This window comes from Orbicella franksi, chromosome 10, assembly GCF_964199315.1.
Source record: "Orbicella franksi chromosome 10, jaOrbFran1.1, whole genome shotgun sequence".
NCBI classification, from domain to species: Eukaryota; Metazoa; Cnidaria; class Anthozoa; order Scleractinia; family Merulinidae; genus Orbicella; species Orbicella franksi.
Window position 1 is genome coordinate 16922639 of NC_138154.1, and position 22362 is coordinate 16945000.

Sequence of the window (22362 nt, forward strand, 5' to 3'; positions counted from 1 at the left end):
AATGCCAGAGGTTTTGTACACGCACCCCTTGATGAAGAATCGTTACTCATGACGACCACGCACACGTCCTATGGGAGATACCGATGGCTCCGCCTCCTATTTGGTATATCAAGCGCCCCCGAGGAATTTCAGAAGTGCCTGATGTCAGCTCTAGAGGGCCTTGACGGAGTACTGTGCATCGCAGATAATATACTTGTCTTTAGAGAAGGAACAACCTACCAAGAAGCTGAGAAAGACCATGACCGCCGTCTTGTTGCCCTTATAGAGCGATGTTCCAAAAAGAACTTAAAACTAAACCAGAGCAAACTACAGTTCAAGCTAAAACAAGTCAAATTCATTGCAACGCCATAACTGATCGAGGAATGCAAGCAAGACAAGATTGCAGCAATCGCGGCAATGGCCCCACCCCGAAACAAAGCAGGTGTACAGAGATTCGTGGGAATGGCCAATTACCTCTCGCCGTATTGTCCGAACCTCAGCACCGTTATTCGGTCTCACATCCAACACACCAAATCAAATATCCCCAAGCACAAGATGACGCATTTAAGAAAGCCAAACACATCATTTCCCCCGCACCAGTGCTCCAATATTATGACCTTAGCAAACCGGGGACACTTCAAGACGATACAAGAGGAGCAGGCGTGGGCGGTGCCCTTCTCAAGCCCAATAGTGACGGACGCCTCCAACTTGTAGCGTACACATCAAACAGCCTCAACGCAACAGAGCAACGATACTCCCAAATCGAAAAAGAGTGTCTGGTCATTTGCAAAGCATTTAAAAATTTCGACCACTGGCTTTATGGCAAATAAGACATCGGATTCACCGGATTAAGCATCCTGGCTCGAGCCCTGGCCGGAGACATTGTGTTGTGTTCTTGGGCAAGACACTTTACTCTCACAGTGCCTCTCTCCACCCGGTGTATAAATGGGTACGAGAGAATTTAATGCTGGGGTAACCCTACGATAGACCAGTATCCCATCCAGGGGAGAGTAGAAATATTCCTAGACGCTCCATGCCACAGAAAGCGGAAACAAGCACTGGCCTGACGGACCACTTGGCTCGTATGCACACGTAGCCTAAATAAAGAATAAAGATGTAAAATGACATTATAAAACAAAAAGCAAAACAAAGACAAAAAGTTAAAACGACAATGGTTGGTGACCCTTCTGAGCTGCAGTAGCTCCTATTAGCATCTCAACCAAGCAGTCAAACGTCAAAACAGTTCTGATCTGTTAGCGTCCACAAATCTTGCCATCCTGATAAAACACTCAGCTGTAATCAATATCTGCTCTCACTTCTTCGGCTGAAATTCGAAATATCGAAACAGCTACATAAAACTATTGAATTCGTTGCATACTCATATATAGGAAACCACAGTGATAAAATAGTGAAATAATGCCAGTAATGAATAAGTCATAGGCGTCAGCAACTGGAACAGAAAACAGGACGATGTGCCAATTGATATTCAGCCCCCAAAAATATGGATATATATGGCATATCTTTTAAACACAGGATCTGACAATCATGAAATCTAGGCGGGTAGCCAGGATTTTTCAAAAGGAGGGTCACACTGTGTCAAAGTGAGGGTACTCACCAATTTGTCATGTCGTTTTCGCCACCTGTTGTAGGTTTAAGCTTACGAAAAGGGGGGTCAAGGGCACCCCAGGACCACCCTCCCTAGCTACGCCCCTGAAACCCAGCCTGAACCGCTTTAAAAAGGCTCAGGGTCTCAAAGGGCTTTAGGGCTCCAGGACTCCGGGCCTAAAGCAGAGGGGCTCCAGGACTCCAAAGCCAAAAAAGCGGGGCTCCAATTGGCTCCATAGCACCCTACGTTAAGGTTCCGGGCTCCACTGTTCAGACTGTTGTCTAATAGACTGCAGTCCCAATTTTCACCCAAAATGAAATCAGGAAGTAAAATTTCATGGAATTAACAATTTAGCACTGTTCCATCTTTCTTTTATCTTTCTTTACAAGGGGTAAACAGAAAACGTAATAAATGGCGGGAAAACTGCTCACCTGGCAACTCCGGCTACCGTTTGCCCGTTTCCGGCTAGCCTGCGGGAGCATCCGGTGTTTTCACGAGCCGAAAAAACTGGATACTTTCGCGGGCTAGTTTCCGGCAGCTTGTCAGTTATTTCATCAGTTTGCGCTTGCCATTGCGCATACGCCTGTCCGATTGTGCTCGGCAATTTTTGAGCAACTTTTGGCGTTTGGAGCAACTTTTTGCGGCTCTGGCAACCTCGAGCAAGTTTTGCCTTTCTAAGCAACTTTTGAGCAAAATATAGGTTTAGAGCACATATCAAGCACGAAAAAATCAACGACTTTAGAAAAAACTTCAATTTATGAGACTCTTGAATGTCTAAGTTTCAAGCTATTTTTCTTGACCGATGTTAGCAATTATTGTGAAGAACAAAAATAAAAATATCAAGAAATTTCGGTAGCAACTTTTTGGCATTCTTGTGGACAACGTTCCAGCGTTTTACGACCGCAGTCAGGGTCGGGACAGGCCTAATTGCGCTTGCCGTGAACTCTATCTTTTTTTTTCTCTAGCGTCCAATTTTCAGGCAGTTTTAAAATAACAGCGATTCAAAAATCCCTGTCCACAGGGCAGACAGGAAAAAGTTCATATAGGTACATCTCGAGAACTGAAAAAAAAAAAGTTCCTTGAGAAAAAAATCTATCCTATTAAACCTACTGTCAATAATATCAAAGGTTTATTCATAAAAAAAATCCAGAAAAAATTGTACATGTACTTGATATATATTAAATCGCCTGGTTTGACAGTCTCTAGTCTCTCCTATCAAACCTTATATCAATTATCCCAAACTTTGATACATAAGCAACATAAGCTACTAAATACATGTACACAACGTTTTTTAATGTTTTGATTTGGCAATCAAAATTTTACAGCTTCGATTACTTTGCGCCGAAGTCAGAAGGAACTGCATCATGATATCCAAAATGGAAGTCATTTACAGGGGAGTTTCAAAAAACAAAAAATAAGAATCAGCATGGATTGATCAAAGTTTTCTTTTTTTGTGATGAAGATGACCTTTTCCTTCAGAATGTTATCTTTCCTTGAGAACAAGTTAAATTCAAACTGTGCGTTTCAAATATTATTTGCAAATCAAGGGCTGCAATATGTGATTGACCCTTTAATCCAGCATAGAAGTCCCGCTAAGTGTTTTGATAACTGAACTGATTCATTTCGGCCATCGCTCATCTTAACAGCAAGGACTTTAAATTAAATACGAGGCTAACAATCTCACAAACTTCAGAAAACAACGAAACACACTGGTAATACGATAATTGCGTTTCACATTGGACAAATGGCGAAAGGAATGTATGTTTCTCTTATCTGGTGCTCCTTCTCGCTACTAAATTCCTTTTACTTGGCACTAAAAATGATTGAATCTTGATACTGAGGCTCTGGGCTACAGAGCAAGGCTTTCCGGGCTCCGGACTCCGTACATGAACAAGATCAAGGCTCCAAGCGATAAAATGATGGGGCGCCGAGCTCCACAGCCAAAACGTGCTCCAGAGACCCAGGGACCTCCCCCCCGCCCCACTCCCCCCCCCCTTTGGGACCCTGAAGGCTGGTAAGGATCATTCGGATTGACTTGAATTTGTCGACTGAGGGAGAACAGTTCTTCCGGGACACACAACAACATAAAAGCAGCTGAACAATACGACACCTATTCAGTACATTCAAGGCTTGTTGGCCCCGGTTGGTTTGGTCTTATCGTTAAGGTTTACATGAGCCCTCTCTCTGGCTTCCAGTTGGCTAAATATGGCGTTTTGGCAACAGGGTTTTCCTGTTAACGGCAAGCCGCAAACGGTAGTTTCAGGTTAGGCGTTTGACATTTGTGGCTTCTACCAGTTTAGCTCCGAAAACATTAAAGAAATATTTCACTCGAAGAGGCCGCTATATTTAATTTCCAGAAAACGGCAGTGTGTGACTTTCAAATGGCAACAGAAAGTCCTATGCATGTTCACTAATTCGCTAAAAAAATTACGTCTAAACTTGTACTAAAAAGACTGGTTTTCATAATTTTCCTATTGGTACGTGGCATAAACAAAAATTCAGGATAAAAAACCGTTCAGGTAAATCACTTACGTGAAAACCTACTTCTTGGCGTGGAAATCTCCGTTCAGAACTCCAAACGTGACCGCAGCGCTTGGGCACTTAACTTCTAGCGGTTTGCCGTTTGAGGTTTCCGCTGGAAACTGTGGTGCTAAATATCACCTATTTTACTATTTTAACTGGGCCTGGTTTTTCGGTGTTGAAATGAGATCAATTTTTTAGGCTTAGAATTATCAGTTCCTTTTTTGGAAAAAACATTTCATCTTAGTTACCGTATGATCGAAGAACCTCGACTAGTTACTATGACGGACAACGTTATATTCACAAGACACGTGCCGGAGTAACTGCTTTGCATGTGCGACAAAGAATCAGCCAAGGGGCAATGTATGCAGGTTAATGAAATTGTGTTGTAAGTGCATACCAGTCTAGAGCACCCGAGGGGCTTAATAAAAGATCGTCTCTGCTTGTTTTTCTGTCCGAACCGAACGCAACAACACAACCTTAAGAGCAAGTACGAGAAAAGGAAAGATATCCTTTTCTGTGTTTCTGCTTGTCAGTTTCCCTTTCCACCCTTCCTAGTGCTGGGTTTTATTTCAACTTTCTGAGGTTACGCGTGCGCTCATGCTTCACTTATGCTCTCGCATACATATAAGGTCAATTAGGAAAGATATCCTAGATTATGAACGTGCCAACAAAATAGACTGAGCAAACACTGAGTGGATCATGAGAAAAACAGAGAAAGATCAAACAGACGCCTGCGCGACGTGAATATATGACCTTTTACTCTCGCACGATCAGCTATTCCATGGTGATGTGACAAATTGATCTAGGTGAACAAAAATTAATACAAAGAGGAGCCTTGCTCTGGTTGTGATCAGTGTGAATGGACGAGAATTTAGGGAACGTTTTGGTGTCTGCCAAATTGGACTTCGTGGACTTGATGATGGATGATCCGACATAAAATATAATGCTAGGCCTCTTTTCAATGTAGCTCTTCCTTGCACTTGTTACAGTTTACCCTTTTAATGTATTACTCAATCTGCACAGCAATTCCAGTTTCTTTTTCACTGTCTGACTTTACTGACAGAATTTAGTTTTCTTCCGTAAGGTTTTCACAGTGTTTCAGGTAAAGATCGAGTATTATAACACTCATAGCCAAACTCTTAAATTCCTCATGAGAACGAAAAAGACAACCGATGAATAAATCATTGTCATCGGTGCTAAAAGTGAGACCATTATTGCATACCTTTGAGAAAACATTATCTAGGCGTAGACGTGTTACAATTACATCATCGTTACGTAATGACCTTACGAAACTGTCCACCTATACAGAGTTTCGTTATTTCTGAACGTCTGCAGCGATCGCTAGATAAACGAAACACAAATTTGGCACGTAGAAAGTTTTCCCCACGTCACAACTATCAGTCTGACCTTTTCTAAGGGCTCGTTTCAACTCGATGCTTACACCCACGCTGCTAGAATAACTTACTGTCAGCAACCGGGAACTGGTTCAACATGGTTCACAATTCGATAAAATCGCTCAGCTTTTGTTGCAAACCTTTTCCCTCCTTATGCCTCGTTGATCGCCCCTGTACGTGTAATCTGCGAGGCAAACGTTCATTGCCATTTTGGAGGTCTAACTAACCGAGACATCCCTGTAAACGAAAAGCCCAGTCGACGCAGATCCGATTTCGCCGGGTACCGTGTAAACTTAATCTTTTCATCAGTGTTAACTTGATAATACCTTGGACTTAGATCAATTGTTTCCGGCTGGAAACGTTTAGCACGCTTCCTGTTTCAGCTGTCTCTGTCCTTTATATTTTGAGAAACCCACAAGCTTGAGAAGTCTAAGTCCTAGTCCGAAATGGAAAACACCTACACAAGTCTCTTGATCTCCCGTTGTCTCTATATCGCTGCCATTCTCTTGGCATTTGATGCCGGGATTTGCAAAAGCAGTGATGACGGTCTTGTTGCAATGGATCAGATAGAACGAGTCAACAGAAACTCCGGTGGGTTTGTCATTTGTAATTACTTTGTTTGTTGCTTTGTATTGCTGAGACTTTAGATCTTTTTACAGAGACTCTGTATACGGGCAGAAAATTCTGTCGCAAATCATGAAACGTTTTCGGACACATTCCCAAGAGATCCGGGGCAAGAGGTTGCATAATTACGCAAAGATTATTTTCGTAACTGCCAGTTTACTCCTGTAGGTTATCAAATGTCCAAGGACGAAACGCTTTGCTCGCAAGTTGGACACCAAACCAATTAATCAAATGACCTTTGCTTACTCAATAAGCTAAGACTGAGTCGTGTCGAAGCCAGAGGGTGAGGGGATAAGTAGTGTAACCACTAAGGGACGGTGCTGCGTCGTGTTGATCATCACTAGGATGTACAGACTATGTACTTGAAACACTTGGAATATTACGCGTGAGCACAGACAGACTTCTCGAGAATTTTAAGCAGCGAAGCTGGGCATAACACGCATTCATCCCAGTAGCCATGCTTACAGACCTAAAGAGACTAAACCAAGTTACTCAACGTTCCAGTGCATAGGCAGATATTCTCATGAACGGACGGGGCATAACATCGCGATAATATGATAAAAGTCGGCTAGATCACTTTTGGTCAAATTAGATACGACACTTTCCCGTCAAATCTTGATAGAGCGGAGGGACGGGAAACATTTTGAAAATAACAAGGATTAATTAATTCCTGACCTGCTTGCTCTCGTAACTACCCAATTCCCAAAAAACACTTCATCAAAAATTGAGTCGAATCATAAATGTTTGGAAGACGTGTTTTCGATTTCTTAGATGAGCGATTGTTAATTGTTCTTTAACTGACAATCAAAGAAGAGATCAGATCCGTGTTTCAGCACGGGCGGATATCTGAAGGATCATCCGCTGTGCTGAACGGCTTTCCATCAAAATCGTTTAATGGTTCAATTTTTGCAATATTTGACCCATAAAGGTCTACATTAACCTTAAAAGGTAAGATTTAAAGGAGCCCAGTCACGACATTTTGAGTTATTTTTGCCACGTACAAAATAGTAGTCCGGGGGGGGGGGCACTGCCATATATGGGCTATATAGGTATGTGCCGCTGTGAAGGGTATGGTTTTCAAGCAGTTTACTCTAGGATAGGGTATATAAATCAGAGCGTTTGGGTTTAGAATAGGGTATCATTTTTCACAAAATTGACTAGTTGGTTGAAGATTTTATCTAGACTAAGGAAACCAGGAATTGCCACTCAAAAATATAAAAAAATCAAATCAGCAAGTTTAAATTTACGCAAATCAGCATCAACAGTGTAGATAGATGGGGGATTTGGGGAGTTTACTCTAGTATAGGGTAGCAAAATTCAGCTGAACTAGCTCTGGTATAGGCTAAGGGTTCCAGGGTCCAAGCGGCACATCCCCCCCCCCAGAAATTCCCAAAGTACCTCCCCCGGGATAGTAGTCAACTAAGACAGCAAAAACAACAAAGAGATAATAATAAACCGTAAAGGAACAAGGATGGCTAAGGATGGAAAAGATTGACACGGATTACAAACGGCGAACGTGAAAAATTCATGCTAAACTATTCAAGATACACAAACCATGATGTAGCGTATTTAAGTACGTGATCCGCATCAAGAGTACTCTAGCCGCTCACAATCAGCATCATAGTCGTTAGGATACTTGTTCCTCTCCTCTCATTGTTGATGGAAACAATTCGTGTCGACAGAAAGCGTTTTCACTCTTCACTGCAGGAGAAGTGGATTCACGTTCCTTCATGCATTCTGTGCTAGAGTCAAATTTCCGGCAGCTTTTGCTAGCTACACGCGTGCAGAATTTTCAGCCTCGACCACTTTTCTGTATACAAGATTTAAAAAAAGAAAACTCCTCAAATAACAAAACTTCGTCCAGTGTAGGGCTCCACAAGGAAACCTTGTCCGGAGATTGATTGACGTTTTGAAACCTTTCATCTGCACAAAGAACATTGGGTCTTCAAAAAAAAACCTTTCAACAAGAGCTGAACAAAACAAAAACTTATTAGATCGTCCTATTTACGCATAGCTTATTACAAGCATAATTAACAATTTTTAACTTTCACAATCTTATTACATCAACTTAAACTGCTTATAGCTAATTACAAGCAAAATGACCAATTTAGCTTCAACAATCTTATTAATGCGACTTTTTTGTTGACGAGGATAAAGAAGAACATAAGTTTGCCGGAGAGAACATTCGTATCTTTTATAAACCAATCCTTTTTTTTTACAAACTGAAAGTGGTTGTTCATTTATTTCTAAAACAATAATCTTCTTTCGTATCTAATTAGTAATCATTACTGTTCTGTTGACGAGCATAATATGAAAGAAAACTTGAGACGGAAAACGTGTGTTTTGCATTTCGAAATTTGATAAATGTTGTTGATAAATGTTCCACGGATAACTAATCTGCTCGCCAGCACGCTGGCCTCATGGTTAGTGCGCTCTTCTCCGGATCGAGCGGCCCGGGTTTGTGCCCTGGCCAGGGACTGTTGGGGGTGACCCCCCGATGGACTAGCATCCCATCCAGGGGGGAGTAGAAATACTCCTAGTCGCTTCATGCTACAGAAACCGGGATAAGCTGCGGCCTGATGGGCCACTTGGCTCGCATGCAGACTCCCGTGCATTCTTCCACCCTGGTTTGGTTGTGTCCAAATAGCAGGACACTAGCCTTGGAAAGCTTGTTGAAATGTAATTAGTTTATTTTGACTTAGAATGTTGACAGAACATTCCAGTCCAATTCAAGGGCATTCGACTCTAATTATGTACATCAAACTGTATAAAAATCCGCGTTTTATAAGTTTCCCCTAAAAAATCCAATTCATGATTTGTTTTGTGAATCTCTCTCCTCAGATTCATCTGCTGAAGACGTCGCCATTTTCGAAAATGATATTCGTCTTCCACCTTTGGAGTCTGATGCGGCCAGCGGTGAATTCTCCAATGCCCTGCGCATGACGACCAGACTGTGGCCTGGAGGCGTTGTACCATACGTTCTGCATGCTAGCATAAGTATGTATGGCGATACATCTCTAAACCACTGAAATCATTTTATTTTATTATTTTATCATTATTATTATCATTATCATTATTATTATTATTATTATTATTATTATTATTATTTTATCTTTCGCTGGCTAACATTGTAAGGGCCAATTTCCAATTCCCTCGGTTTCAATAGGCAAGATTCACTCTAGTTCACTGACTTTAATTCGACTAACACTCCAATAAGACGCTCCTGTTTGCTTGTACATAATTCCATCAATCGTCCGCGTCTTTATCCGTCTTATCCGTCGTTACTTCGAGTGAATCGCATACACAACTACAACGTTTGCCGACGTTCGCCATTACATGCACACTCGAAAAAATCACGTGACTTAAACGCGGGGACTAAACGGCGGGAAAAACACATGAACAATACAGGGAACCCAGCAACAAACATGACTTGACTTACACGACTTGACTTAAACCTTTATGTCTCTACAAAACCTGAATCAAAAGCCGAGCTGCCTTTTACCTCTGTGCCAAAACAAGTCTTCGTGCGAAACCATTGATATGAAAACGAGTTCCGCCTACAGATTCATTTTCATGCAAAGTAAAGTCATTTTCACAAGAATGGTTCTCGTTTCGAAACGGAGGCAGTAGGAAACTCGGAAATAGTCTATTACAGAGCCAATACGCCATTTCCGCTCGTCTTGGCGCCTATATGGGGATTCTCTCCTACCCTTTAGGCTTGTTTTTAAATTTACACTGGGTTGAGGGGGGAGATTAGTTGATTAACTATAGACTTCTTTCTGATAGCAGTCAGTCTGATATCAGTCTGATAGCAGTCAACGCCAACTCCACGCTCAAGATAGCTCGAGTTTTCTGCATAAGTTGACAGTACTTTGCTAATGAGTGTCGTCGTAAAACCAACGCTAAACGTAGACGTGGAAACATTACCAGCAGTCTCCTTCGCAGCAGTTATTAAGGTCATCACGCAACGCTTCTCGTTGCGTGACGTCTCAGATAACGGCTGCAAAGAAGACTTCACTACCACACGCCGATTGGTTTTGGTTTCTCCTGATCTTTTTGTTACTAATTTCGATTTTCAGACATGAAAACGTCTACTTTTTCCATTCTGAGAAGAATAGTACGCATCTACGCGCCGACTACAATTTACGTGCAGTCCGCAATTCGCGTGCAGTCCCAGTTCATCCATCGTGTTCATATATGAATTATTTCACATAAACTTCACATCAGACATGTTTTATAAGAACTTTTTTCTATTTTATCAGCTGACTAGAGAAAACTTGTGAAATTGAGGGCATCGCATGTGGTTCAAGGACCATTGTTTTCTCCGCCTGATAACACTGATAATGTTTAAACTTTCTATTCTACAGTAAACCGCTCGGGACACATGGAGGCACTGCGCAAGGCGATGGAAATCTGGGAAAACAACACCTGCGTTAAGTTTGTAAAGCGGACAACAGAGTCTCGTTATGCGTACATCTACTATGGGTCTAGCGGGTGAGTAATACACCAAAATATGCCAAAATAGCATATTATTGACAGGAATTCTGGGGATCTGGGGGAGAGGCCCGCGCAGCCTGAACTTCTTTAGGACTGAAAAGTTTGAGGGCCCACGGGACAATTTTCAATTGACTTCTTCTTCTTCTTCTTCTTCTTCTTCTTCTTCGTCTTCTTCTTCGTCGTCGTCGTCGTCGTCGTCGTCGTCTTCTTCTTCTTCTTCTTTACATTACACTAAATTTATTATATTATTATTCCACGCTCCATGCCAGTTATCTTTCTCTAGATTTAATTGCAGCCCAGATAGGTTTTGCCGTTTTGTTTGTCTGACTCTTTACTTAAATGTCTCCTTCATTCTGTTAACAGCTGTAACTCCAACATTGGAGCGCTGAGAAGCAGGCCATCTGCACTTTCTCTGGGTTACAACTGTGGCCTAGTTTCCATAGCAGCACACGAACTCGCTCATCTTCTGGGATTTGCACATGAACAAAACAGACCAGACAGAGATCAATACGTTGACATACAGTGGCAAAACATTGCTCCAGGTAACGCTGATTAGCTAGCCTGTTAGTCCCCAAAGTCTTTATTTCGCTGGCGTCATTTCCGTCATTCAACAGAGAGCTTAAGCAATGACGACGGCGACCCCGAGGGCAACGACTGGTAAAATGAGTTTATATTTTACCTTCGAATTTTGCAACTGTGCATCAGTGCGCCCATTGGTCTCAAAACTTGCTCAAGCTAAATGCGTAACGCCAGCGTTCAATTCCAAATGAAAATCCGAAAAATTAGCCGACGTCGTTCGCGTTCTCCAAACCAAGCAGGACTTAGTCATTTCACGTTGTTGTTGTGTAGAGGACGGCAAAGAAGTGTACAAAGATTTATAACGCGCGTGCTCGGCTATTGTTCTGCTCATTAAACCTTTTGTTTGGTGGCGTTCTCGTTGCCGTTGCGGTCGTGGTTTGCTTAAGCTCTCTAATCACACGAGCTGCGTAAGGAACTAACCTCCGTTTTCTATTTACTTAACAGCTAATCATAAGATATTTGGCAAGAAAAGTCCTTGGGCCTTTCATAGTTTTGGTACACAGTACGACTACAAGTCTCTCATGCATTATGGCCGCTACCATTTCTCCAAAAATGGTAAACCAACCATTGTGTCACGTGACCCCAAAGTTAAGTGGTTTGGTAACCTTTCGCCAAGCGAGTTGGACATAAAAGAGGTCTGTACTTCACTCGGTTCAATTACTATTACTAACCATGCAAGAAATTAATAAAATCGGACGACCGTACATTGGGAGTCTGAAATGTTTAACTGTGAGCCGAGCGGTTTTCAACTGAGTGTCGTAAAAGCAAACCAAACACTCAGCCAATCTCAAACCATAGCAAAACCAAAACCAAGACCAGAGAAGTTGCTTGATTACGTTCGACACTCAATAACGAAGCGCGCGAAGTCTAAAAATGGAATGCAAATTATTGGAACCCCGCGAGAGTCAGACAACATAAGCGTGCTCTGAGAGACTGAGAAATAGGAAGAAAATGAACGCTAAATTTTCGTTTTAAAAATTGCTTTAGGAACACTTGCTTACGCGCTTGAAAAAGCGTCAAATCTTCCACCATTCCGTTTTGTTTGTCTGAGTTTGTCTGAGTTATGACGTCACTCGCGCGCTTCGCTATTGAAAACTGCTCTAAGATTAAAAAACAGATGATACAAGCCAATTAATTAAATTGAATTAAATCAAATCAAAATTCATTTATAGAGCACCACACTCAACTAATAGCCCTTTGCACTTTACAATACTAATTTGAAAAAAGAGGATAAAACAACTTTTGATATGCAACTTTTGATTTAGTTTTTGGACAAATTGTACAAGAAAAGGAACCTCTCCGAGTACAACTGTCCAAAAAATAGCGCGTGCAAAATGGCACCCATTGTCCAATTGCACTGTCCAGTCACACCCATACAGCGTACACTGTTATATCTAGACCACAAACGAACCCGCTGACATAGCTAAATTATGTAGTCTTTAGTGCTAATGTATGAATTTGAATACGAATGTGGGTAGCCGTCATTCACCTCTTTTATTCTATCGGTGACTTTGTGTCTTTTAAAATAATTGGTTCTCTCACTTCAAACGCAAATTTAGAATTGAATGATGCCTTTCAAAGGTTTTTGACAGATGACAGACACAGAGTTAAAAAGAAAAAAATTTGTTTTCTTGTTTTTACTTTATTAAAAACCTCTTGTTTTTGTTTCATTTTTGAATTTCCTTCCAGATGAATCTCCTGTATTCTTGCCCAGGTATGCAATTCCTCTGTAACTACCTAACTTGTTCAGAATCAATCTTTTAGTTTGCCTGGTTCTTGTTTAATTTCTGTAATCCACGAGTCAGAGGTTAGCTTTCTCATCCAGCTTCTCTTGGATGGTGTTTCTCACAAATTCCTACTGTAAGTTGTACATGCCTCTAATAGCTACTTGAGAGAATACTGCTCAGCTCTACATCTAGGCAATTGCTCCTTGGCAATTTTCCTTATCAAAATAACTAAAGAGATAATTGGGCGAACTTCCCTTTCTCAAAAGACTGCAAAAGAAGAAGAACAACAAAGGTTAGAATGGACCTTTTAGGCCTGGGGGGTTTGTTGTCCCACTTCAGACCGTGTGATGATACTTAGTCATGAACAATTTTAGATGGATGAGAGAACAATTCTGAAGAGAATATCACGTGGTCTGTAACGGGAAAACAGAGCACCCAAGGTAAAAAATGTCTACTAACCAAATTAGTATACCATTAATTATTATTAATTTTTTTGCAGAAATTCCAGTTTTTCCAGATCATTTTTCTCTCAGATCCGAAACGTCCACATCTCTCATCTGCGTTGCTATAGACCAGCCACGTGACACAGAGTGGAGAGTAAAATACTTATGCTATAAGCCCGCCTTGAAGAAGCTCACCATCACGTGGTCGCCCAACGGGACAATTGTTGGACAGCATTGTATAAATACGCTCATGCCTTATGAACGTGCTGCCGCAGTCTGGGAAAACAGCTTTCTCTGTGTGCCGCACGACAGTTTGTTGAAATTCAGTTGGTCAGTTTCTGGCCGGATACCGGGGAAAGAATGTCTGGAAGTGAGAAGAACAACAAGAAACACAAGAGGATACTTCCTCTGCGGAACATCAAAGTTCAAAAAGATCGGTGAGTTGAATTCTATTCGATTCAGAGCTTATCTCTGTATCTCAAAAACAAGGCAAGAACGTAAGAAATCAGAGCTGGAGGAAAAAGCTCACCAAAGTTTACAAAGAAGAGAAAAATTAAATATGCAATAAATTCTTTAAATATATGAAATCTCATTTATTTACTTCCAAGGAAAAACAGTTTAAGATCTAACCGTAGTTACCGTGGATTAGAGCGGTTTCGATCGGTTATCGAGATTAATACGTGTTCACGTTTCATTTAAACTTACTGAGCTCGCTACTTGGTCCAAAAAAGGTGCCTTACCTAATCATAGCAAACGTCCATTGTACCCTTTTTTAGCTAATCAGAGCACAAGTACATTGTATTCTTTTTAGCCAATCAGAGTACACGTGCATTGTACTCCAGTTTGGCAGTCATTGGCATTTTTTCTGTCATAGATGGTGGTTGGTCGAGGTGGTCCTCATGGCGTTCATGTTCCGAGAAGTGTGGAGGTGGATTTCGAATGCGTACGCGATCATGTGACTCGCCCAAACCCAAATATGGTGGCGCTCAATGCAGGGGAAACTACTACCAAACCATTTCATGTAACACAGAAAACTGTCCTGGTAATGGTGCTTTTTTTTTTTTTTTGTTTAAAGTGGGCTGTCCAAAAATTCTCCTCGGTCGTTAATTAGCCCTGAGTTTTATTATTAATTTAGCACAGTTGGAAGTTGGGAGTAGGGGTGACACAGTCGTGAGAGCTCGCAGCTCCCACCAATGTGGCACGGGTTAGATTCCGGCCCGGTGGCATATGTGTGTTGAATGTTGTTGTTTCTCGCCCTGCTCCGAGGGTTTTTCTCCGGGTACTCCGCGCTACCTCACTCCACAAAAACCAACATCTCCAAATTCCAATTCGACCAGGAGAGAGGACACACATAAAAACCAGCTAAGGTTGATGTGGCCTCGTATTAAATATTGTCGTATTAGTTTGAGAAACTGGTACGTCATGGCCTTTTTTGGTTGTCAATGGATAGATATTAATAGGGGACTTTAGATTTGAGTCCGCGTACCAGATTGAGTACAAGAACGACTTTTCAATTCTAGTTTGCAGCCTTCACATTATCACAACATATACCCATCTTATCCTATGAGCTACCCTCTCTGCGTAAAACCAGCATGAAAAACTAGGGTTCTGGAAACGTCACTGGTTTGAAAATCGAAAATCGTACCCGTACTCAATCTCGTACACGTAATTCAATCTAAAGCTCCCTATTCTTCTACAGCAACATGAGGTTAGACGTTCCGTCTATCCCCTTAATAGCCACTCTTATAAAAATTGCTCAATGATCTAACACAGGGGGCCGCACTAGATTGTGGTTAAAGTTCGCATTACATTACATAAAACATACCATTGCCCCAACATCATTTCAAGCAGGACTTCAAGTAACGTTTTCCAAGTCACGTGTTTGCATGTGCGGTTGTTCAAAGCATCGAGCATTGTTTTCCTCTCTAACGTCACTTTTTGTTTTATTTCCCAGAATTTCCTTCATGGCCGCACGATTTCAGATTTCAGTTCATAAGTTTCACTCCCAAACGACAGAAATGCATCTTTATATACGAGAGGTACCAGTACAGCGCATGGGCCCGCGCGCGCCTCTGCTGGCCGAGTAACAAGAGGGACGTGGACATCCGTTGGTCTGACTGGGGAGATATATCTGGTATGAGATGCACACGGATCACGCAGCAAAGTGGGCGATATCAACCTAATGGCTGGCACGATAATTATTTGTGCGTACCAAAAGACTCACCATACGTGTAAGTAAATACTGTTGGAAGGGGGGGGGGGTGGGGTGGGGAGAGAGAAACCCGGTGTTAAAAGAGTAGATATCGCACTCCAGTCTAACTGCCACAACATTACTGTGGATGATAGTCTGGGGTGCAGAACTGGATAATGAGTTTCTTTACCGAGATTTAAAATCGGTCTTCACACCACATGTTCATTTCCTCTCGCAAACCAGCCATCTGCTAAGTAATACATTTGATAAAAATGGAAGAGGGTGGTTGAGATTGCTCTATGTCAAGCACAATTTCCTATTGGTGACCAGTATTAAATCATCTCATGAGATGAATATGTCTCAGTATTTAGAAACTATTAGAAATTAGCTCGTATGATCAGTTCCAGGAAAACTCAATAGAACTCCGCCTCGTAGACTCCCACCTGGTCGCAGCTATTTCAGATTTTCAAACACGTTCAGCTGAATTTGCTGAGACTTGCTTCTCCTGTTTGCCTTACAGCTTTACATGGTCGACAAACGGGCGCATTAAAGGCTTGCAATGTTTACAATGGCAAAACGACGCTTTCAGCCGTCGTAAACTCTGGCAGAACAACTACCTGTGTGCTAACGAGTATCCCAAACCAACAGTGTGTAAGTTTAGCCTAGACTATGGTTTTTTATGGAATGGCATTCTATGACTGTGTTCACACTTGGTGCCTGAGCACTGTGCCAGGGTACGATTCTCGCTGGACGCTAATGTGAACACAGCTTTTTTCCAAGTATTCACACCAGAATTCGGGCACAGTGCCCGTGCCAGAGTACAAGGCCTCGACCTTGTACTCGGGCACTTGATGGTACTTCGGTACTTAGAGTGCCAATGTCTGAACGTGATACTATTTCGTGCCGGTGCAAGGGCACCAGTACTAGGGCACGAAGTATGAACACAGTCTATGAGTTTCGCAAATGTTGTCGAGCTCTTGAGTTTGTCAGAAAAAGGCGTTACTCATTAATCAGGAGCAAAACATAAACAATTGCGATTTAACCTACGAGCGTTTTATTCGCTCTTCCCACTGGTTTCAGGAGTTGTTTGAGTTGCAATCGTTTCACTGCATTACTTTGCCAGTTGATTTGATTGAAAAAAAAAATGACTTTATTGCACTCAGATTCGCAATAAGCCACTCAGAAGCCGTGTCTACTCTCCTGATATTCTGTTATATCATGTCACTGACCTGAAATGACTTCGAAATCATGATCACTTGGCCAAATTCGGGTACGCGGTAAAATACCCAATCGTACCTTTGTGTGCGCTTCGGGAGCATATCAAGTTCGTTTGATCGAGCCATGGTATTTTGGCTCGACCTTTTCTCGTCAAAATACGAGCCATGCCTCAACCAAACTCACCTGATATGCCCCCGAAGCGTACTAAAAAGGTGCGACAAGGTATAAAAATTATTACAATTTCCTCACCTCCCTTCTTATTACCTTCTCTACCTACCTCTACTTACCTGCCTACTTACCTAAACGACTGGCTTCCTGGCTTATTGGTTTCTCGCTTACTAACTTATCGAAGTTTGAATCACACGTTTTCTTCTTTCAGCCCCTGTTACAGGCTGCTATCCAAAGTGGCGCTCTTTCTTTGTAAACCGAGTTCCACATTGTTACCTTGTTCTCCCCAATAAACGCTTAAAGTGGGAAGAAGCAGAGGAATTCTGCAATGATGAGAAGTCACACCTGGTCAGTATAAAGAGCAAAGAAGAGCAAAACTTCATCAGAAGCATCATTGGAAGCAACGCGGTATGGATTGGGTTCCAGAAGAAACGCGATTGGCAGTGGACAGACGGGTAAGATAACAAAACAACAGAACAAGTCCAACAAATGCCATGGAACAGATTTCAGAATGGAATTGAAGGGACAAAACCACTTTTTTTCGGGCACTTTAAAAGCCTTCAAATGTTAATTGTCTGAGCAAGGTTAGGATCACAAGTTTAGTTACGTTCTGCTCATCACAGTGGAAGTCCGCTCTGAGTCCTTTTTAACTCGTGATTACGTTAGCGCGTTAAGAGCTGTAGTGAGCGATCAGGTTATTTATGTTCTTGCATTCGAGAACCTAAACGTACACTCTCACATAGACTGATCGCGTTACACTTATACAGCGGAACGGGCGCACCTTCTGATATTGCACGATGTTGCCTCAAACTACCTTAAATTGATCATCTTAAATTGATCATTGAGTTCACGTTTATCGGTTTTGAAATCTGTGACGTTAAATGCATGCAGAAGACCGGCACTTAGGATGGCCAGAAGTTGGAATATTTGCATTATTTATATTTTATAACGCAGCTTCAGCTGGTCAAGGTGCAAGAAATAAGAGAAGTTAACAAAAATATATTATTTTTATTTTCTTTTGCAAAAAATTGCATTAATTCTAATAAGTCATTATTTGATTGGGGAATTGTAAGCGAGACTCGCTGAGCGAGTAAAGCATACAAAGGAACGTTAAGATGTCAACCTAAACCAACGTTCTTTTGAAAAGTAGATTTTTTTATCTAGAGATCTTCAAAAACGTCTGGTTCAATATCTACAAGATTCAGGAGATTAGATACTAGATTGAAAGATATTTTACCCTTAGAAACTGGGAAGACCTTTCCGCGTAAAAAGCAAAGAAAAACTATGGTTAGATATCTCTGTGATGATCGCATATTGATGATGTCACAAGTCAGAGGGTTTTATAAGTGTCATGCTTATTTCTTTTGATGTGTTGAGTTATCTGTGGTAATTTACTTGTTCATATAACTGATTACGAAATACTGACCTGTCTTGTAATCTTGATCAGGAGCAGCGTTGAATATCTCAATTGGTCCAGTGGTGAACCCAACAATGGCGGCGAAGGAAGGCCCGAAAAATGCGCCATGAACAGTGCTAGAAGCGGACAGTGGAATGACTTCCCTTGTGATACAAAATTCAGTTTTATCTGCAAAATGAGAGGAGGTTAGTTGAAACAACTTATCCCTGACCTGGTTTATGAACCATTTTGTCTTACGATGGCTCTTGGAGAGTGGGACACTCATCAGTTTATACGTCCACCTAAATATCAATTTTTCCTATATTAAATCCCTTAGTGCCAATTTATACATGTTTATGAATAGGTGTCCCTTCTAGCTAGAGCTCTGCCATTAAAGAATTATATTTACTACTTGTTTATTTATATTTTTGTTATTTACTTAGTGTTGTATATTAAATTCCACTGTGGAGAGTAACCCTTCTTCCCTCACCTTCCCCTCCCCTACATGTACAGCCTCGAACGACCTTCGTCTACACGACATTGCAGGTTTAATGATGGTTTCAACTTTAAGACTTCTGGGGATGAAACCTTACCCTGGTGTATGATCATTCAAAAGCTAACACGCAGAACTTGAACATGTCCCTCTTTTGTGTTTCCAAGGCAACTTGCATTACTCACACAGCTTCTTTTTTTGTGTCTTACTTTGCAGGTTCATAACTCATTCAAGAAAGTTTAAGGGGATGGCAATAAGCCCATTGAATGTCTATAATTTACTTTATTATTCCACTATTGCGCTATGTTGCTATATTAGGACAAAATATGAGCTAGAGTCTTGCGAACTTGCCTTATAAGACTAGCCTGCGAACAGGCTCCCGGCGAGGTCGGAAAAAAATTTCGGCGAGCGCGAAACAGAAGAATTCGGAGAGCAAAGCGATCGGGGCGGGGACTATATAAGGCCGGTAGGATTTCAGTCAGGCCCCGGCCACACTACGCCGGAGAAATTTGATAACGGCGTTTTCACTCTGGAAACGAATCAAATGTTTTCCGTCCACACTACACCAGAGAAATTTGAAAACGCAGTAATCACCGGTCATTTTGGATTTGTGCTTGAGGAAAACTCGTGCAAGGAAATCACATGATTATCGTGATGCTCTCATTTTCGAAAAGCTCCGTTTTCAAAATGTTTTCCGTCCGCACTAACGCCGGCCTTTTGAAATTCGTCCCTTCGCCGAAGGGCCTTCGATGTCGGAAAAATACCACGCAACTCGCAAGATGTCCGCGCGTATCATATGTTAAACCATGAAATTAAGTGTATTTATATGTGCGCTGTAATATCAATGAGGCAATAAACCTTTAAACCTCTCTGACCGGCATGCCAGTTGGGCTTATGAACTGCCTAGTCGACTCCTAGAATCAGAACATATATATTTTTTCGAGTTATCAGTTTGAGCATGTCACCACTCCGGTAATACAGAATCGCAACAGGAATATGTTAGATAGGAAAATATAAGGATATGTACGGAAATTTATCGCTAGTAATGTCCGACAATTAAAATCCAGCCGCAAGGAACAAAGGCTGGTCAGTAAGATATCGACCAAGGATAGAAATTTCCTAATACATTTACACGGCTAAAATATAAAAATAAACGATTGGAAAAACATGTTCTGAACTCGCTCTATTTATTCACGCGTAAATGATGTCTCTACGCCACGGCGTAATAAGTCTCGTCCATTCCGAATCGAAACTCGGGTCGGATTAACTCCAATCGCTGATTTCAAAAAGATTGGCCGCGACTGTTTGATCCATGTATAAACAATAATTACCATTCTTATTTTAATCAGCGGTCCGAGTTGATCCTGTAAAAGTTTTGTCCTTGCCCAATAGTGATCGGCAACCCGCTAAATTTGCGGATAGGTGTCTTTCAATAGATTAAAGTTTAAACAAACCAGGTAAACCCTCTCTCTTCTCGCGACCCTTGTGAAGTACTTTTTGGACTGGCGAGGAAGCTAGAAGAGGAGCTCGGTCGTGGTCGTAAGTCGTTTCCGTAGACGAACTACATTTCGGAAATAAGAAGATTGGTATGAAGACATAATTGATCATCGCTGTTATACACAACTTAAGCAGTTGTGAAATTAAAGCCGAAAGCCTCAAAGCCTCGGCTTAAGTTGTGAATTAAAGCCCGAAAGCTTACTTCAGTTGTGTACAATTGGGATGATCAATCATGTCTTCATATCGTTCTCCGCAGTTCAAATATATGATATTTCATATATTCACTTGCATTCTTTATCATCTACGGGTATATTACAAACTCACAACGTGACAAGCTCTCAGTTGACTTGATAGCTCAGTTGGTAGGTATCGCAGAGGACCGCAGAGGTCATGGGTTCTAATCCCGTTCAGGCCTGAATTTTTTTGGGCTTTAATTTCACAACTGCTTAAGTTGTGTGTATAACTGCGATGATCAATCATGTCTTCATCTCTGCAATTTAAGTATAAGATCTTTCATATATTCACTTGCATAAGGATTGGTAGTTATGCTCCCGAGATTTCTGAAAACTGCCCATAATTGGTTGAAAACATAAAGAAGGAATGAAAGTAAACCAAAGGGGGAGTGATGGTTTGGTAAAAGCTTTATTGAAATACTCTTACAACAACAACAACAACAACAACAACAACAACAACAACAACAACAACAACAACAGTAAGAACAATACCAAGAGAATAGAAATTACGGAAATTGTCTGAAGAAAAACTATCATTACGTTAAGGGAGCTTTGAAACAACTAGCACGTTTAAACACGCCAAGCTACGGTTTGGATTGAATCAATGAAAAATCCTAATAAGAAAGTCTCTCGAGCCGCAACACGTTTAGTACCCATGACCTTCAATTTCTCCTTCAACTGGGAGGTTTCTTTTACTCCACAAATCCCATGATTTAGTATTGTCATCGTGGCGACGTTTTCAGCGGAGAATTCAAGACAAAACGTGACTAATTAACTCGTTTGTTAGATTTCGCTTTACTTGCAAAAGTCATTGTGAAAAGGCCGAAATGAAGTTCTAGAGTCACAATAGGTTAAGACAAGAGACACTAATTGCTTGCTAAGAATTCAAATTGATACGGCGTGTGTTCTGGAATATTCTTGAGCTTTACGAAAGAGTAACAGTTGTGGCCTCTTCCAGACGTTCATTTAGTTGGGGCGCAGCGCGAAAAACCGGGAACGTAACGTAAAATAGAGAGGAACTTGGCTGGAAGAGGCTAAGAGTTGTATGGACACAAGATTTCAGACGTTTAGTTATTTGGTTGCTGCGAAGACCTTGGTACGGTAACAGAATTGTGACATCGTTTTTGGGAACAGAACTAGGAACAGGGTTAACATCGTTAAAGTCGAAAGCGACAACACTTTGAGGGTGGCCATGCTGCAGCAGCTGAGCTTTCGCAACAATATTATGGTAATAACAAGAGGCGAAATGGTCATGGTCTCTTTGTCCTTGTAATGAGCGAATTCGGAAGCAATGACAGGTGACCGTGCGGATTAGATTGATTTTAGCTGATTTTGCACATGTGAAGTGTGAATATCCCATTAAGCGTCGGTAGTGGCCCGTGAATGTCTTCTTCTGTCTCTTCCGGTAAACGGATGAAAATGTTGTCGGGGTAGCCTATGACAAGGATGTCGAAGACGAAACGAAACCTTACTGTCTTGTTCAAATTGAACGATGAATTTGGTGCTATCCTGTTTACTGTTTATATAATCAGATGCAAAACTCATCAGCAGTGCCTTTGAAATGGCTATCAAACAATGTGAATGAGTCATCAACATATCTCTACCAAAGCGAAGACAGGGCCGAGAGGTGAACCCATGGCTACACCATCAAAGTGGTCTAGCATTTTTAAAATAACAATAATAATTGGCAAGTTTTTGAAACTGGGCGGGTTCGCACTTACGTTACCGTGATTGACAGATTTATTGCTCATGGAAGCAAAATTCGCTCGTGTTCATTACAGTGAAATTGCTCAG

General features: G+C 41.4%; 2 protein-coding genes across 2 annotated transcripts in view; one reads left to right on the forward strand and one right to left on the reverse strand.

The window, feature by feature from the left end:
• Positions 1–22362, reverse strand: part of LOC145499822 (E3 ubiquitin-protein ligase rfwd3.L-like) — a 93319-nt gene that overhangs the window by 28797 nt on the left and 42160 nt on the right. The gene's annotated exons all lie outside the window — the stretch shown is intronic.
• LOC145499820 (uncharacterized) overlaps positions 5214–22362 on the forward strand; it is a 33106-nt gene continuing 15957 nt past the window's right edge. The window contains exons 1-13 of the mRNA XM_081479339.1: positions 5214–6093; positions 8968–9123; positions 10494–10620; positions 10987–11165; positions 11647–11837; positions 12892–12916; positions 13429–13809; positions 14247–14414; positions 15327–15603; positions 16084–16214; positions 17161–17404; positions 18397–18551; positions 19055–21866. Coding sequence (XP_081335465.1) covers positions 5949–6093; positions 8968–9123; positions 10494–10620; positions 10987–11165; positions 11647–11837; positions 12892–12916; positions 13429–13809; positions 14247–14414; positions 15327–15603; positions 16084–16214; positions 17161–17404; positions 18397–18551; positions 19055–19062 — 2187 coding nt within the window. The 5' untranslated portion in view covers positions 5214–5948 and the 3' untranslated portion in view covers positions 19063–21866. The remainder of the gene's footprint in view (positions 6094–8967; positions 9124–10493; positions 10621–10986; positions 11166–11646; positions 11838–12891; positions 12917–13428; positions 13810–14246; positions 14415–15326; positions 15604–16083; positions 16215–17160; positions 17405–18396; positions 18552–19054; positions 21867–22362) is intronic.